This window comes from Arvicanthis niloticus, chromosome 11 (genome assembly GCF_011762505.2).
Source record: "Arvicanthis niloticus isolate mArvNil1 chromosome 11, mArvNil1.pat.X, whole genome shotgun sequence".
Lineage (NCBI taxonomy): Eukaryota > Metazoa > Chordata > Mammalia > Rodentia > Muridae > Arvicanthis > Arvicanthis niloticus.
Genome location: NC_047668.1, coordinates 78506431 through 78524657, shown reverse-complemented (window position 1 = coordinate 78524657; position 18227 = coordinate 78506431). Strand labels below are relative to the sequence as shown.

The following is an 18227-nucleotide window of genomic DNA, read 5'->3' as shown; positions in this document are numbered from 1 at the left end:
ATTCTGCATATCTATGCCAAAGGGCTCAGATAAGACTGTTAACTGTCCACCTCATATAGTGAGGCATAAACTAGTTGAGGCAGTGACGGGCCAAGGAGAGTTTTGTGCCTAGTTTTGCACTTGGCACTTACAGGTGCCTCTCTGCAAACTGCTCTGCGAACGCCCCGTACGTGGCTTACGGTAACAGTCAATTTCCCAGCTCCATTCAGTCCAACCGCAGGACCGCCCGCAGCGCCAGATGTTTCCGGAGCAGGTTCGATGCGGCTTCCCGCAGGGTTCACCCCGCCGTTCCAGCAGCCGCGCGAGCCACTTCGGTGCAGACCGGGCAAGGTAGGCACCGCGCTCTCAACTGCTTTCCAAAGGCCCCGTTTCAAGGCCCGCCAACCCGAGCTTAAGGGCGGGGCGACGTGGGCACGCCAGGGCACGTCGGAGGCGGGGCCCCGCCTACTGCGCAGGCCGAGACGCCTGCGGATTGGCCGTCGGCCTACGGGCGCTGGGGTCGGACGCGCCTCCCCCGACTTTCCCGCCAGCAGCGGCCGCGCGGTGCGTTCGCTGTCTGTAGGCGCTCGGAGCGGTGGCCCGGTCGGCCGGTCGGTCAGCCTTCATCATGTCGCGACAAAGCACCCTGTACAGCTTCTTCCCCAGGTCCCCGGCGCTCGGCGACACCAAGGAGGCCGGGGCCTCACGCAAAGGCGCTGCCTCCTCCGAAGCCTCTGCTTCCCGCGGCCGGGATGCGGCCTGGAGCGAGGCTGGACCTGGGTCCCGGCCCGCGGCTGTATCCGCCTCGTCGCCGGAGGCAAAGGACCTCAACGGAGGGCCGCGGAGGTCGGCCGCGCCGGCCGTCCCCCCCAGGTAGCCGGCTCGGGGCTAAGGCGGCGCGCGGCGGGCCCGGAAGGAGGGGGACGCTGCTTAGTGCCAGGCGGCGGCGGGAGGAGGGGCGGCCTGCCCGGGAGCCGCGGGGCTGGTGCCTGGGACTCTCCGGGGACTTTGCGAGCGCACTCCCGCCTTGGGGGTGGGGTGGGTCGGGAGGCTCGGGTGCGGAGACACCCTCCCCCGAACTGGCCGGGTCCGGAGTGTGTCCCGCTGTGGTCCCGGGCCCGAGGGGGCGGGGCGGGGAGCTCGTCGCGGTCGTGAGCCTAAGGCGAAGACGCCTGGAAGGAAACTCTTGGGTTGCAGGTGGAAGTTTGTCTGTAGTGTGAGCGGTGTTCCGGTTTGGGACAACACCGTTTTTAATCCACGATTCCGCAGGAAGGAAGAGTGCGGAAGGTTTTTCGCAGTTTGTGGGTATTCGGGGTGGAGGTTTGCTGGGGTTGTACTCGCACTTTCTGAAGCCCTCTTTCTTTTGTTTCAACACATCATATAATGGTGGCCGTTTAAATGAGACTCAAAAAGAATCAGATCAAATCGCTAGCTAATAGTTCTTCGCAGCGATTTCTGATGGGTGTCCTACAGGAAATGTTCAATTTTTCAAAATTTATAATTGTAGGGGCAGCCTCCGTGTGTTGGGGGTGTGGCCGTGTTTTTGTGGTACTGGACCTGGAGCATAGGACTTTGCATGCTGTATGTATCACCAAGCTTTCACATCTAACCTGCAGTTGTGTATTTAAATACCAGAAAAGGTCACTTGAGTAGTCTAGGGTTGGAGGTTATAACTGAGAGCACTTAGAGTGTCCAGGCCTTCTAGAGAATTATTAGTAGGTTCTGCTTGGGGGGGAAATTTATGATTTGGTGGGAAATACATACTTACTTGGATGTGATTGCTTTTGTGGTATCCAAAATAAAGGCACGCACTTACTTTATTGTACCTTATGTAGTTTAATGTATCCTGATTAAAAACTGACTCAAAGCCAGTTCAAGAGTGCAAGTCGATTCCATCCATACTACTAAGTCCAAATAAATGTCTTTGGACCCATCTCCTGGGATTACAGGCTCTGGCCATTTTAGTTTCAGTTGGAACCCCTCCCCAACACACACACACACACACACACACTCAAAATAGTATTAGAAGTTTGTCTAGAGAATTTATTAATATGGCATCCATAACTAGTTTGAATTTGCCATGTCTTGCTTTGTAGACCACATTGGTCTTGAATTACAACCCTGTCCCCAGTGTTTCTGAAACATGCTCCCACTGCTGCCCTGGAATGCTGGAATACAGCCATGCAGCATTTGAACTTCATACTTAGGTGAAAGTGACTTTAAACTCCTTTTTCGCCTCTGAAGTGCTAGGATTACAGGCCTGTGTCTCCATGTCTAGCTTCTTTTTTTCAGAGTCAGTTAAAATGTTTGATGATGGGTTAGTTTTATAGCTAGTAGTTGGTCCCACAAGCACTAAGTGTAACCCAGAGTCTCCCAAATAACCAGGAAGTGCTTTGCTTGTGACTGAGGTGCTATCATGTTTTACTTCTTAAATGCTTTTGAGGTGCCTGAGGTAACAGCAGCTTGCCTTGACTCCACTTTTGTGTCCCCCTAGATCACTCACCCTCACTCACCCAGTAACCATGTGGCCTTGGCAACACTTTCAGGATTGTCACCCTGACCACTGGCCAGATGTAGTAACCAAAGTAATGTTTGCGCAAGCTAAAATACAAAATAGCTAAGAAGGGTAAATAGAAAACACTGCTAAGGTTTGCAAAAAGACAAATAGTACAAAGCTCCTCCGAAATCACCCTGGCCCTGCCTCCTTCAACACTGATTTAATTGTGGTTTTGTGCCCCTGAGCTTCAATACTAAGAAACATTTTGGAGGCCTTAGTATACTCTTGGTCTGGGCATTATTAAAGGACTCTTATGCTCTTAATTGGCTTAAATAACATGGTTGTTGGTAACTATTGTACTTATTAAAGGGTAATACAACCCTTTAATCCCTGCACTTGGGCAGATGGATCTCAGTAAGGTGGAGGCTAGTTTATTTGGAGAGTTCCAGGCTAGCCAATACTACATATTGAGACTATCAAAAAAGTAAAGTTTATTTTGTATTTATGGGTGTTGTGTCTGCATGTATGTCTACACCACAGGTGTGCCTCATACCTATGAATGATAAAAGGGTTACAGATAGGTATAGTCATAGGTATAGATGAAGGGTTACAGATAGTCATGAGCTCCTTCCTATTTGAACCCAGGTCTTCTGGAAGAATAGCCAGTGCTCTTCATCTCCTGATTGATAGTTTGAGATAGTCTCATATATCCTAAGCTCGCCTCAAAACTTGGTGTGTAGCCTCTGATTCCCCTGCTTCTGGATATTCGTTTTGGGTTTTCAAGATAGGGTTTCTCGGTACAGCCCTGGCTGTCCTGGAACTCAGAGATGCACTTGCTTTTGCTGGGATTAAGGGTGTGTCCTGCCAATGCCCAGTGACTTAATTAAAATTTAAAAAGTTGTGGAGTCCAGTATTCTGGCATTTCAGCTTAGGCATCAGGAAGAGCCAATGGGGCATATACAGTAATTTTGGCTCACTTCTTTCTCTCTTTCTCTTTGGTTATAAAGGACACAGTTCAGCAACAGGTAAACACAGAGGTGTATGTTGCCTCCATGTGTGCATGTGTATCCATGTGCATACCTGCTGCCTGAAGGAGGCCAGGGAATGAGCTCAGCCTCTGGAGTTACACACAATTGTAAGCTGCCCTGTGGGTGCAGGGAATTGAACCTGGTTCCTTTGGAAGAATGCCAGAGACTTTTAACTGCTGAGCATCTCTCCAGCCCCATCATCTCTTGACTTTTAAAAATTATCTGTTAGTGTGTATATGAGTGCCTGCATGCTATAGTAGGTTGTGGGAATCAGAAGGCAACTTTTAGTTGGTTCTTACACCAATTGTTGTGGAGATAGAACTCAGGCCAGCTATCCTTTGAATCATCTCCTAGGCCATATCTTGACTTTGGTATCTTTTTAGACAGGGTTTCTCTGTTTAGCCCTGGATGTCCTGGAATGCACCCTGTAGACCCTGTAGTCTCTGGCTCCCAAGCACTGGGATTAAAGGTGTGTGCTACCACACCTGGATGCCTTGATTCTTCTTTAAAGTAATTACATTATTTATGGGTGGGTGGGTGGGTGGGTGGGTATGGGAGATGGGTATGGCTGTGTAAATGATACAGGGTGTGTATGGAGTTCAGGACAATTTGTGAGAGGCACTTTTTACCCGGGTACTTCAATTTGCTGAGCCATCACTCTGGCTTAGTCTGAATTCTCCCTCTCCCTTCCCTCCCTCCTTTTCTTTCTTTCCCTTCCCTTCCTTCCCTTTCCCCCTCTCTCTCTGTCTGTCTCCTTCTCACTCTCACTCTCTTTCCCTCCCTCCTCTCTCTTTCCCTTGTCTGTCTGTCTGTCTGTCTGTCTGTCTGTCTGTCTGTCTTTCATTAAGTAGATCTGCCCCTGTCTTCTAAGTGCTGGGATAGAAGCTGTGCATTCTATCATACAGGGACTGGGGAGACTGGATGGATTGCAAGTATGAGGATTTTAGTTCAATACACAGAAGGAAGCCACCTAAAAAAATAAGCTGGACATGGTGACAGATGTCCTTGGCACTGGGGAGTCGGATCCCTGTTTGGCTAGTCTAACCTATTTGGCAAGTTTTAGGCCAATGAGGGATTATGTCTCAAGACAAAAAAGGTGGCTGGTAACGGAGGAATGATACCTGAGGTTGACCTCTAGTCCCCATACCCTTGTGTTTATATAATTTGCACACCTGCACGCACACAAAGCTAAGCTTTTAGTATTATTAGAAAAATCTTGAGACTGGCAAGATGCTGTATTCGGCAAAGTGGCTGCTGCTAAGCCTGATAACCTGAGCTTGAGTCCTGAAAGCTGCATGATGGAAGGAGAGTTATCCTTTGCCACCACATCCATGCCATAGCACTTAAGTACCCAAACACGTACTAAGGAAAAAGTAAAAAGAAGCCTTATACTTGCATGTATCAAACATCCATTTTATTGTGCCACTCTTGGAAAATACCAGCCAGGCTTGGCCCCATTGACTTCTTTCCCCTGCGGCATAAAAGTCTTGTCTTGGCTGATACACAGGTTAAATAAACCCTGAAAATCCCTCCATGTGGGGAAATATAGCCATTGACATTTAACGGCATAAAGGAGTGCTTAGAAAGCTTGTGTTCTCTTCCCTCTTAAAGATTTAGAGAACTTTGTGGGTGGCACTTGCCTTTAATCCCAGCACTGGAAGACAGGGGCAGGCATCTCTGGTTTGATGCTATCCTTGTGAGTTCCAGAATAGCCAGGACCTCACAGAGAAACTCTGTCTCTAAAAAACAAAACAAAAACCCCCAAACAGAACAAAACAGGATGTAGAAAACTTGTCCTCCAGATGTGATAGGCTTTGTGGTCAAGCAGCTAGAAGGGAATATCTGATAAAATTGAAGGTCAGCCTCTATTTGACCCTGAAGTTGACCCTTGACCCTGTTAGTGTTAAGGACTAGGCCTTACCCTGAAGCCCTGATGTATGGAGAAGGAACTTACTAAATTTTCTTGTCTAAAACCAAGTATTTGGCATGGCCAGTAATATCCTGAGAACAGGGCTTTGGGGAAGCTTTTAGGGTCCTACCTCCTACCGCCGCTGCCCCTCCCCCCCGGGCTATAGTGTTTAATTTGGGAGCAGTTTTGTGTACCTGTACAATTGTGTGGCTGTCTGAGTTGTACAGGTACAGCTTCTTAATGGTGACCCATGAAGTGAGCCTGAGGTGTTCATGAACTATTGTGCTGGTCCTTCTAAACGGGGGTAGGTGTGGGGGGAGGCAGTATAAGAAGATGGTGCTCATATTACAATTGTAGTCTAAAAGTAATTTTTCCCCTATTTGAGTGGGTATGGTAGCCATACTATGCCCATGTTAGGCAAGTGCTGTCCCATTGACTTGTCCCCAAAAGAGTGTGTATTTGCACATAGACACATTTTTGATAGATCTTGTAATTAATCAAAGATAGCCTTAAGAATAATCATCGAATTCCTCCTGCTTTTTGTGTGCCATGGCGCCACGTTGGCGATGTTATTTTCTGAAGCAATTACTACGTCGTGATTGAGCCTAAGGCAGTTGACTTGAACTGACTACTCCAGAAATGTCTTGAGTATTCTTGCCGTAGGAGTGTGCTTAATGTTGTAAGGTGCTGAGAAAAACTTTTGAGTGAACCCAGAGAATACTGCTATTGTTATTTAGTGCACTTGGGCAGGAGTAGTTGTTAGTGGTTTTTCTATTATGGACAGGGTTCTTGTATGTCTGGTTCTGAGTTCTGTTTCCTTTCTCTTCCTTTCCTCAGAGACAACCCACAAAAACTGAATCAAGTTTTGTGAAGAATAAGCCTTTGAAAACATTTTCATAGGCATGTGTACTCAAGTGTTAGGCACTTGTTAAGAGGAGAGACAGCTTTGGATATACAGCTGGAACAACTCCAGGCTAAATTTAATGGATCAGATAATATAATTAGCAAGCTAATAATCATGACTTCAGATCTTGTGGATTCTGATATGTGCTGATATGTAGGTATGACTCATACTGTGTAAGTCTGTTTTGTGACTGACAGGATACAATTTGAATTTTGCCATTTTAAGACCAAGAAACAGTTGTTCATCAAGTACTAGTTTATTGTTGGCTTGTTACATAAGCACTGTCTGAGCTTGCTCATGTCACTAGAAAGTTCCTGGAGCCTTCTTCTGATTTGCCAGAAGCCTCCAAAGGAGACTTACTTAATGACTTCCCTAAAACTGTTTATTTGTGGTTAATTGCCATTGAAGTAAGGTAGCCAGATATTAACTGGTGTGTGTATGTTTTTTTGTTTTTTTTTTTTTTTTTTTTCCAACAGTTCTTGTGACTTCTCACCAGGTGATCTGGTTTGGGCTAAGATGGAAGGTTACCCCTGGTGGCCTTGCCTGGTTTATAATCATCCCTTTGATGGAACATTCATCCGGAAGAAAGGAAAATCTGTCCGTGTTCATGTACAGTTTTTTGATGACAGTCCAACAAGGGGCTGGGTTAGCAAAAGGATGTTAAAGCCATATACAGGTAAAAAATAAACAGGGATGGGGTGATTCATGAAATTGTGTGTGTGTTTCCTTAGCAAATTGCAGGGATAGCGGTTGTAAGGTTTCTTACATGCTAAAGAGGCAAGATGCAGCTGGTTTTGGCTACTTTGTTTTGTATGGAAATTTTATTTTTGTCCTTTGACTTACAGCAGTTAAAGCCCATTAAGGAAAATTGGTCTCTTGATTGGGAGTTAGGTAACTGTGCTATGAAACTGAGAGATGAGAAGTGTAAAGAGTTAAATAGCTCTATTTTGAAGTATGTAGGTGACATGAACAGTGACGTTCTCTGTCATAGTTCTGTCATTATCTCATAGCCTCCAAAATTGTAACCTATGAATATATTTGAGTTGTGTTTCACATCAGAACTCTGGTACTTTAATGCTTTTTATAAGCCCAGCTTTATCTGCACAGACACTGATGGTACTGCATATTTAGCCTCACATTAGCCAAGAGCATCCTGTCTCTTGTGTTACATGTAACATATGCACACTATAATTGCAGGATAGAACACACATTGGGTATGAACAAGGCCACATCCCTTATTCCCAGACAGCCTAGGCTAGTGTGTTGAACTCTGTGATATGGAACACAACAGGGTCAGTTTCCCAGAACTCTTCTTAAGAATCATACCTTTTGGTTAGTGTGCTTGTCCTGCAAAAGGTACATTCACTGAAATATCATGAATGGAAAAAGAACCAGGAATTTTATTATACTCTTTACTTACCTGCTGTTTAATCTTGGTGAATGATGCTGTCACTCATATATAATATGACCTCTTATGGCATCTGATGATAAATGAGTTCTTCAGGATTAAGTTTAACATTTTAAAACTGCCTGGGCAAAATAAGAGGTCAGGAAAATATTTATATTGTCACTGTGTATGTGAAATGTTGTATCTTGGTCTTTAAAATTCTATCCTCTGTTTTTTAAAGTTCCCATTTATTGGGCTGAAGGTATAGTTTGGTGATAGAGCTCTTGCCCAGAATGTGCACAAGTGCAAGACCTTGTTTTTTCACTTTCAGTGCAGAGTGGGGAGTTGGGGATTGGGGATGGGGGGCACTGGTAGGCAAATTGGGGAGAGAGGACAGGACACACCCACTCCCCTTGGCTACCCCTGGCTATCTTCCATATTATGTTGACTAGGCTAGTTTCAAACTGACAAGAGAGTCACTTGCCTCTTCTTATATTCCAGAGTGCTGAGATTAAAGGGGTGAAGCCTTTTTTTTTTTTTTTTACTGTTTGAGACTAAATTGTATAGGCTACCTTAAGCTCATGTTGTAGTCTAGGCTGGCTTTGACATTTTTTGTTATCATGTTTTTGAGTCAGCGTTTTCATGTAGCCCTGGTGGAAGTTGAAATAATGCATGTTTTAATGCATTAGCCAAGAGCATGGATGGAGGGAAAGGCCTCTTGTTCAAATTCTGTCTTGTAGTTATTGGGTCAAGTGTTTCTGAGGAGAGTGGGTGTGGTGTGCTGTGGTGTGTAATGATAAATGCTTGTTGCATGTTGCAGCCTTTGCTCTTTAGAGAGATGAGAGGTTGTACCTTCAGTTTGTTCTAGATGCTCCATAAAAGTAGTTTCGCTGAAATTTAGGTAGTCCTGTTAGTTTTCTTATACAAAAAGAAGGCCATATAATACTTTTGGATCTGTTTAATTTAGACATTTGGCTTCTTTTTTTTCCAGTTATGGTTATATTTGGGCAGAAGAATATATCAGAGAGACTTCTATTTCTAGTCTCTTAGAAAAAAAAAAGTTTTTTTTTTTTTAATTATCTTTTTTAATGTGTATGAGTGCTCTATCTGCGTGTATACCTGCTTGCTAGAGGGCATCAGAACTCATTGCAGAGCCACCATGTGGTTGCTGGGAATTGAACTCAGGACCTCTAGAAGAGCAGTTAATGCTCTTAACTGCTGAGCCATCTCTCTAACCCCAAGAAATAGTTTTTAATTTGATACTATGCTTTTGAATAGAAAGATGTATTCTCACTTACGATGTTGATGAGAAACGAGTGAGGGGATTGGTCCCTGGCCATGTACAAGATAGCCAGCCATCACATTACATTCACATAAAATAATTTTTAAATGAAAATGAGTTTTCTTTTAAAGCAGGGGTCTTTGAAATGTTGCCTTTGTATTATTAGGAGGAAAACATTTTTTTTTAAATAATAGGCCCCTTGTTAAATTTGTTTTTTGTTGTTGTTTTTTCCTGAGACAGGATTTTATGTAGCCCAGGCTAGACTTGATCTCTTTGTAGCTGAATATGGCTTGAGATCCTGATTCTCCTGTCTCTCCCAAGTGCTAGAGATTATATTTAGTATTACCACTCCTGTTCAACATAGTGCTGGGGCTAGAACCCAGGGCCTATGCGTGTTCAGCAGGCACTCTACTGAGTTACATTCCTAGCCTGGTTATTCAGTTGGGACAATTTTAAAAGAGTTCCTAAACTACACTTGTATCTGCTTTGAGGTTTTTCATACCTTAACCCATGATTCTGAGACATTAGAAGAAAGACGACCTTGGATGACTAAACGGCAAATTCAAACCAATAAAATTGTCACTGCTACCTTTTCCTTGATCAGCTTTTGATCTATGCATATGAAAAAATGGGGCATTAAAAATGATTGTAACTTATTGTTCATGTTGTAAATTGGCCAACTCTTCAGCCACCTGGTTCTTATAAGTATATTTCTAGGTTCAAAGTCAAAGGAAGCCCAGAAGGGAGGTCATTTCTACAGTTCAAAATCTGAAATACTCAGAGCAATGCAACGTGCGGACGAGGCCTTAAGTAAAGACAAGGTTAAGAGACTTGAGCTGGCAGTGTGTGATGAGCCTTCAGAGCCAGAAGAGGAGGAAGAGACAGAGGTCAGTCATTCCATTCCCTTGGGGGGTGACGGGAGAAAATGGTGTGTATGTGATGAAGTAAGAGAAAATAAAAAATAGTAATTTTACGTGAGGTACCTGAAGCTGGCCTCAAGCTTAGTCTTCTTGCCTTCTGCCTTTCAAATGTTGGGATTACAGGCTGTTACACATGTTGTCTCCCAGTTCAGGAGATTGAACCCAGGGACTCAAGCGTGTTAAGCAAATGCTCTTCCACTTTGCCCACCCACGCCCTTAGGAAAGTGCTACTTTTTTTTTTACTTGAGACAGGGTATCACTGAGTTGCTCGGGCCGGCCTAGAACTCTGCCCATAAGTAGTTGTGATCTTTCATACCACGTTCAGTTATATTTAAAGTTAGGCTAAATTGAAATCTCTTTAGGAAAGAAGTTTCTCAAGGTGTGTGACATTGACGCACATGGGTGAGATTGTACAGGGCTCATGTAGCACATGCTGGCCGTGAATTCAACAAGCAAATCTCATGCTTTTGCCACCTAAGGGCTGGAGTTAGAGGTGTATGTCAACACTCCTGGTTTATGAATTGCTGAGGATCAAACCTAGGATCAACTGGGCTTCATCTCTACTGTATACTGACCTTAAAATACTACAGTGGTCTTTATGCCTCAGTTTCTCGAGTGCTGGGGTTACAGGCCTGAGTCACAATGTCTGGGTTTCACAGATGTAGTTACCAAATCTTGCTTTTTTTTTTTTGGTTTTGTGAGACAGGGTTTCTCTGTGTAGCTCTGGCTGTCCTGGAACTCACTCTGTAGACCAGGCTGGCCTCGAACTCAGAAATCCACCTGCCTCTGCCTCCCAAGTGCTGGGATTAAAGGCATGCGCCACCACTGCCCGGCTGTTTTTATTTACTTATTTACTTTATTGGTGGCACCAGAGATTGAACTAAAGGCCTGTTTTATATTTACAAAACCCTTTGTTTGTCTGGCAGGTGCCTGAGGCTTATTTATCTGATAAGAGTGAAGAGGATAATCAGAATGAGAGTGAAGAAGAAGCACAGGCCAATGTTCAGGGGCCTAGGCGAAGCAGCCGGCAAGTCAAAAAGCGAAGGGTCATCTCAGACTCTGAGAGTGACATTGGTGGCTCTGATGTAGAATTCAAGCCAGACAGTAAGCAAGAAGGAAGCAGTGACGAAGTGAGCAGTGGAGTTGGAGACAGCGATAGTGAAGACCTGGGTACCTTTGGCAAAGGTGCCCCAAAGCGGAAGAGAACAGTGGCTGCTCATGGTGGACTTAAAAGAAAAAGTTTGAAGAAGGAAACAGGCTCAGCCAAACGAGCAACTCGAATTCTGTCAGAAACCAAGAGTACCTTGAGTGCTTTCTCTGCCCCTCAGAATTCTGACTCCCAAACCCATGTCAGTGGAGGAGGTAACGACAGCAGTGGACCTACTATTTGGTATCACGAAACTTTAGAATGGCTTAAGCCAGAAAAGAGAAGAGATGAGCACAGGAGACGACCTGATCACCCTGATTTTAATTCCTCCACACTGTATGTGCCTGAAGATTTCCTCAACTCTTGTACTCCAGGGATGAGGAAGTGGTGGCAGATCAAGTCTCAGAACTTTGATCTTGTCATCTTTTATAAGGTGGGGAAGTTTTATGAATTGTATCACATGGATGCTGTTATTGGAGTCAATGAGCTGGGGCTGATATTCATGAAGGGCAACTGGGCCCATTCTGGTTTTCCAGAGATTGCATTTGGCCGATTCTCAGATTCCTTGGTGCAGAAGGGCTATAAGGTAGCACGAGTGGAACAGACTGAGACTCCAGAAATGATGGAGGCACGGTGTCGGAAGATGGCACACGTATCTAAGTTTGATAGAGTGGTGAGAAGGGAGATTTGTAGGATCATTACCAAGGGCACACAGACCTACAGTGTGCTGGATGGTGATCCCTCTGAGAACTACAGTAGGTATCTTCTTAGCTTCAAAGAGAAGGAGGAAGATTCTTCTGGTCACACTCGTATATATGGTGTCTGCTTTGTTGACACTTCACTGGGCAAGTTTTTCATAGGCCAGTTTTCGGATGACCGCCACTGTTCCAGGTTTAGGACTCTGGTGGCACACTATCCTCCAGTAGAAATTGTGTTTGAGAAAGGAAATCTCTCAACAGAAACCAAAACGGTCCTGAAGGGCTCACTGTCATCTTGTCTTCAGGAAGGTCTCATACCAGGTTCCCAATTTTGGGATGCCACTAAGACTTTGCGAACACTCCTTGAAGGAGGGTATTTTGCTGGAACTGAAGACAGTAGTGCAATGCTGCCCCCAGTGCTTAAAGGTATGACCTCGGAGTCAGATTCTGTTGGGTTGACACCAGGAGAGGAGAGGGAATTGGCTCTCTCTGCTCTAGGTGGTTGTGTCTTCTACCTCAAGAAATGCCTAATTGATCAGGAGCTTCTCTCAATGTCTAATTTTGAAGAGTATTTCCCCCTGGATTCTGACTTGGTCAGCACAGTAAAACCTGGTGCTGTCTTTACTAGCACCAGTCAGCGAATGGTGCTAGATGCAGTGACATTAAACAACCTGGAGATTTTCCTGAATGGGACGAATGGCTCCACTGAAGGGACTCTGCTAGAGAGGCTAGATACTTGCCATACCCCCTTTGGCAAGCGGCTCTTAAAACAGTGGCTTTGTGCCCCGCTTTGCAGCCCTTCTGCTATTAGTGACCGTTTAGATGCTGTAGAAGATCTGATGGCTGTGCCTGACAAAGTCACTGAAGTTGCAGACCTCCTAAAGAAACTCCCAGATCTTGAGAGGCTACTGAGTAAGATTCACAATGTTGGGTCTCCCCTAAAAAGCCAGAACCATCCAGACAGCAGGGCTATAATGTACGAAGAAACGACATACAGCAAAAAAAAGATTATTGATTTTCTTTCCGCTCTAGAAGGATTCAAAGTAATGCGTAAAATTACAGGGCTTATGGAAGATGTTGCTGATGGTTTCAAGTCTAAAACCCTTAAGCAGGTTGTTACTCTACAGACAAAAAGTCCTAAAGGCCGTTTTCCTGATCTGACCACAGAACTGAACCGATGGGATACAGCTTTTGACCATGAGAAAGCTCGGAAGACTGGACTCATTACTCCAAAAGCAGGGTTTGACTCTGATTATGACCAAGCACTTGCTGATATAAAAGAGAATGAACAGAGCCTCCTGGAGTACTTAGACAAACAGCGCAGTCGGATTGGCTGCAAGAGCATAGTCTACTGGGGAATTGGAAGGAACCGTTACCAGTTAGAAATTCCAGACAATTTTGCTACCCGTAATCTACCTGAAGAATATGAGTTGAAATCTACTAAAAAGGGCTGTAAACGATATTGGACCAAAACGATTGAGAAGAAATTATCCAATCTTATAAATGCTGAAGAACGTAGGGACACATCTTTAAAGGACTGCATGCGGCGTCTGTTCTATAACTTTGATAAAAAGTACAAGGACTGGCAGTCTGCTGTAGAGTGCACTGCAGTGTTGGGTAAGGCTTTAGTAACCCTTTGTGTCTCAGCTATACATCTCTAAACCTAACTATATTTAATATGGGTGTGTGCATCAAACTGACTACATTGCACAAAACAATTTAAGTAACTAAAACATTGACATTTTACAGTCTTGGAATAGTTCTGAATTTTATCATTGAAGGAAGATTTATTTTAAAGTTTCTTTTTAAAAACCTTTACTGGTAGTAGGTTTATTCCCTGATTTGTTTAAGAATCTCTAGCCCAAGCTGTCCTTGAACTCCTGGCAATTCTCCTGCCTCAGATCCCCAAGTACTAGGATTACTTAAGAGGACTGGGCTACTATTTCCTAGCTTTTGGAGCTTTGTGCATGCTGGGCTGTTTAAACACTGCCGCTGAGCCAAATTCTTTTATAAGAGTAAATTTGGTTTTATTCTTTGTAGTTCTTCCTTTTGTATTTGTTCGAGTCAAATTTGCATGGATATAATTTGGGGGCACTTTATGTGAGCCCTTTGCCTTTATTAGTGTACTTATAATTTGGTTATCTTTAAATATCAAGACTAGTGCCATTTGGGCTTTGTTGGTGCAAGGGATTGAACAGTGTTGGGGATAAATGTAGTGCTTCAAGCATAGGCTCTACCGTGCAGCTAAAGCCCTGGATGATCACATGGAGGTCTGTATCAGAGCTCTCATCTAGTCAGTGAGCAGATGCACTACAGAGTAGAAGCACAAGGTGCTCTAAACTGGCCCATTCGTCTGGTTCCCTAGCTCCTTTTAATGTCATTGTCAATCAGATGAACTGCTTTGAAAAATTACAGTGAAGACATGGAAAACAGGCCAATAAGCTTGTTTTCAGTCACAGCATTTTGTTATTCTGAGACTGTGGCCTTAGCTGGCCTGGAGCTCACACAGATGCCGCCTCGGCTTTCCAAGTGCTGGGTTAAACATGTGTGCTATCATGCTGGCACCAGCAGCACTTTAAGATAAAACAGAATAATGTTGCTTTTTTGTGTGTTGGGAGGTTGGGCATGCAGTGGTCTCTCCAACATCCTAGGGATTGAACTTGGGTCACTGGGCTTGCTGGCAAAGCACCTTTGGTCTGCTGGTCAGTTTTTTAAAAGACATAGAAGCAGGCACAGGTAGTGGGTATAATAAGTTTACCCAACAAAATGATTCATTTTGTATCCTCTTTTGACAGATGTTCTACTGTGCCTGGCTAACTATAGTCAAGGAGGAGATGGTCCTATGTGTCGCCCAGTAATTCTGTTACCAGGAGAAGATACACATCCCTTCTTAGAGCTTAAAGGGTCACGACATCCCTGCATTACAAAGACTTTTTTTGGAGACGATTTTATTCCTAATGACATTCTAATAGGCTGTGAGGAAGAAGCAGAGGAAAATGGCAAAGCCTATTGTGTGCTTGTGACTGGACCGAATATGGGGGGCAAATCTACACTCATAAGACAGGTGATTTATTCTTCACATTCTATTAATTAGAAAGTAATTGTAAGATGAAGGGCAAATGATACATGATCTAGTCCATTTTTCAGAGAGCAGAGTCACATAAGAGAAGCAAAAGGAGAATCTCCTTATATAATTAAGCTAATGTTAAGGAAAACTGCTCAGTGCTAGAAAACACATGATTATCATGAGAACCCTGAGACCAACAAAGGAGGGTATGGAGGTTTTAGAATAAAATTAGCGATAATGATAATGGTGCCAGGGATTGAGCCCAGGCCATTTTTTACTGCTAAGCTACATACCACCAGCTATACTGTCCTCCCCCAGTACTACTGTTAAAATTAAGACTTGTTTTAATGTTCCCTGATGTGGTCTTTTAGAAGAAACAAGGCACCATTTTGACAAACTTATCTAATTTGCTAACAAAATTGGCCGTATTATATATTTTTTTTTTCAAACAAGTATGGGGGTTATGTAAGATCCAGGATTCGTTCCAGGCATTTGTAGTAGTTATAGCCCAGAGAGGTCTTCGTTAGCTAGGCTTTACTTGTATGGATTCTTGAATCACATGTGTATTGTGTACAGATAGGTTTTTAAATACCAATCATAATACCTTTCCTCCCATCTTCACAGGCTGGTCTGTTAGCTGTAATGGCGCAGATGGGTTGTTATGTACCTGCTGAGAAGTGTAGGCTCACACCAGTTGATAGAGTGTTTACTAGACTTGGTGCCTCAGATAGAATAATGTCAGGTGAGTTGCTTTTTCCTCCACATCTAAGGCAAAGATAAAGATAATCTGCCTTTTGTTTTAAACTTGTTATTGTAATTCCTATTGTAATATTGTAATTCCTGTTATGTTCCTGTTACAGCTAAAGCATACATGTTTTGTAGTTTAATTGTTGCTCATATTCAAACAGGATATAATCAGTTGTTTCTTTTTATAGGGGAAAGTACATTTTTTGTTGAGTTGAGTGAAACTGCTAGCATACTTAGGCATGCAACAGAACATTCTTTGGTGCTTGTGGATGAATTAGGTAAGACAGGTTTTTGTTTGAATGCCATTAGAGTGGAAAACCTATGTCCCCAATAGCTAGCTATTGACTGTGTTTTCCCCCTCTCTGGCTGGCTGTCCTGGGATTTCCTGTCTTGTCTGGTCGGCAAGAGCTCTCTCCCCTTCCCATTCCTATATATGCTCATCAAGAGCATGGGAGGGAGGCATTTGGACCTCCTGCCCTTTCTTTTATTTTTAACCTGTTACAGCTAAAGCTCTTTCCCCATGTACTGGGGACCTGTTGCATGGTGCCACTGAGTGTTCCCATTCTGCCCTTCTGTACCTGAATTGTAGGTGTTTATTAACATTTAATTTCACTTCCACAGGAAGAGGTACAGCAACTTTTGATGGGACAGCAATAGCCAATGCGGTTGTTAAAGAACTTGCTGAAACCATAAAGTGTCGTACACTGTTTTCTACACACTATCATTCATTAGTAGAAGATTATTCTAAAAATGTTTGTGTGCGCCTAGGACATATGGTATGTGGAATAAACCAGGTATATTTTTTTCTATTGGCAGAAGGTAAACGGTAGAACTGTGATAAATGAACTCTTCTTTCTTGAAGGCATGCATGGTGGAAAATGAATGTGAGGACCCCAGCCAGGAGACTATCACTTTCCTCTATAAATTCATTAAGGGAGCTTGTCCTAAGAGCTATGGCTTTAATGCAGCAAGGCTTGCTAATCTTCCAGAGGAGGTTATTCAGAAGGGACACAGAAAAGCAAGAGAATTTGAGAGGATGAATCAGTCACTACGCCTATTTCGGTAATTATATCATTATAATCTTCTTATAGCTGCCTTGGAAGGCAGAGACAAAATGAAATGAAAAATGAAATAATTTTTTTTCTTTCTTTTTTTTTTTTTAAGGGAAATTTGTCTTGCTAGTGAAAAGCCAACTATAAACAGTGAAGCTATCCATAGGTTGCTGGCTTTGATTAATGAACTGTAGACTACATTGGAAGCTGAGTTGACTTTTGAAAAAGGTGGTGAATTCAGACAACATTATGATCTAATAAACTTTATTTTTTAAAAATGACCATTTTTTCCATTTTCTTTCTAGGAAATTAAACCCTTTTAATTCTTACCTACCTTCTACATAATGGTTATTGAGTACTCCACAATATATTAAGTCTAGATGGTATGGTACATGCATACACTTTCAGGCTGTTTATACCCACTGTCACCAATACACATAAATGGGGGGGGGGGGGGGCGGCGCTATGAAACTGTATAGAGCTGTATATACTGGTCTCAGCTTAATGCAGGAAATTGCTGTAATTTCCAGCTGTTTTGTCTAAACTGTTCAAATAAAAACTATGAACAGAGTTCATACAGGGCTGTTTTGAAGAGACTTTCACAAAACTGAGATACAAGAATACCTTTGTTTACAGTGCATCCCTTCCTAGGAAGTCTCATGAAAACACTCACTTTTTCTAGGGGTGATTTTTGAATGCTGCACAGGAAAGGGAAGGAAATAATAGTCTTAACTTTTCTTAAAGGATACCAGAAACATTGCTGGATATAATTTAAGATTAGTGTTTTTCTCTTTCATAGAAAGAACGTACATACTGGGACATGAGTACAGTTACAGCAAGTCTAGGTGTGCTAACAAAACAGGGCACATTCAAGTACAATAAGATTTGCTTGAAATTAAAAACAAACTATATGAGATTAAAGCATTAAAATCATATTCTCAATCTGAATACATGTTAAAAAAAAATCAATGCAGAAGTGCTAGCTCACATTTTTACCATATTACAAAAAGCAATTGGTACCCATGTCCATAAAGGCAGCAACAAAGCTGCTTGTCTATTTGAAGATTCCTACTGCAAATCAGACTGCATTCAATGCTAGCTGTCAAAACACCAGCTTTTTCAGAAGTTGGTATCTGTACAAAATTGCAGCTTATTTCTTTACTTCTGTCCCTTCAAAAAGTCTTTACACAGTAATGCTAAAATACCCAGCTTTGAGATCCTGAGTCATTATATTGCCACTTTCTTTTTGGTAGCTTGAGCTTCATAGTGTCAACTGACCTTGTGTATCCATTTTTTTTTTTTTTTCCAGTACAGTCTCTTTCTGTAGCATGGGCAAGTATTTTATCTTCCAAAAGATGTTTTAAGTTATGTTAGAATGGCAGGACTGTTTCTTTAGGGAAGGAATTCAATTGTGCTGCAACGTATTAGATTCTATAGGTGGAGCAGAGTCATATAATGTGTCTGTATCGTGTGTAGGCTCACCAGCTAATGTACAGGGATTGGACAGTGTTCCAGCACCACAGTCACAGAAAAACCTAAAGCAAAATGAAAATCCAAGAATTAGCAAAGTGAAGGGAAGTAACTGGGTAACAAGCGATACGCATACTACT

General features: G+C 43.0%; 2 protein-coding genes across 4 annotated transcripts in view; one reads left to right on the top strand and one right to left on the bottom strand.

Annotated features, from left to right (window-relative positions):
* Positions 1 to 392: 392 nt before the first annotated feature.
* On the top strand, positions 393 to 16898 carry Msh6 (mutS homolog 6). Its single transcript, XM_034514465.2, has 10 exons — positions 393 to 852; positions 6794 to 6993; positions 9704 to 9873; positions 10833 to 13368; positions 14547 to 14815; positions 15443 to 15560; positions 15754 to 15843; positions 16187 to 16341; positions 16428 to 16627; positions 16730 to 16898. Exons 1-10 carry the CDS (start codon positions 608 to 610, stop codon positions 16809 to 16811), a joined length of 4065 nt encoding a protein of 1354 aa, XP_034370356.1. The 5' UTR covers positions 393 to 607; the 3' UTR covers positions 16812 to 16898.
* The window catches only part of Fbxo11 (F-box protein 11), a 73487-nt gene continuing 72124 nt past the window's right edge, over positions 16865 to 18227 (bottom strand). For all 3 annotated transcript variants that reach the window (XM_034514466.2, XM_034514467.2, XM_034514468.2), the window contains exon 23: positions 16865 to 18152. In XM_034514466.2, coding sequence (XP_034370357.2) covers positions 18023 to 18152 — 130 coding nt within the window. In that variant the 3' untranslated portion in view covers positions 16865 to 18022. The remainder of the gene's footprint in view (positions 18153 to 18227) is intronic.

Excerpts from the sequence above, each read along its gene's own strand:
- Msh6 (XM_034514465.2), top strand. The coding sequence starts at position 608 with ATGTCGCGACAAAGCACCCTGTACAGCTTCTTCCCCAGGTCCCCGGCG. Across the intron at positions 6,994-9,703 it reads GATGTTAAAGCCATATACAG|GTTCAAAGTCAAAGGAAGCC; the intron begins GTAAAAAATAAA and ends GTATATTTCTAG. Across the intron at positions 16,342-16,427 it reads GTGTGCGCCTAGGACATATG|GCATGCATGGTGGAAAATGA; the intron begins GTATGTGGAATA and ends TCTTTCTTGAAG.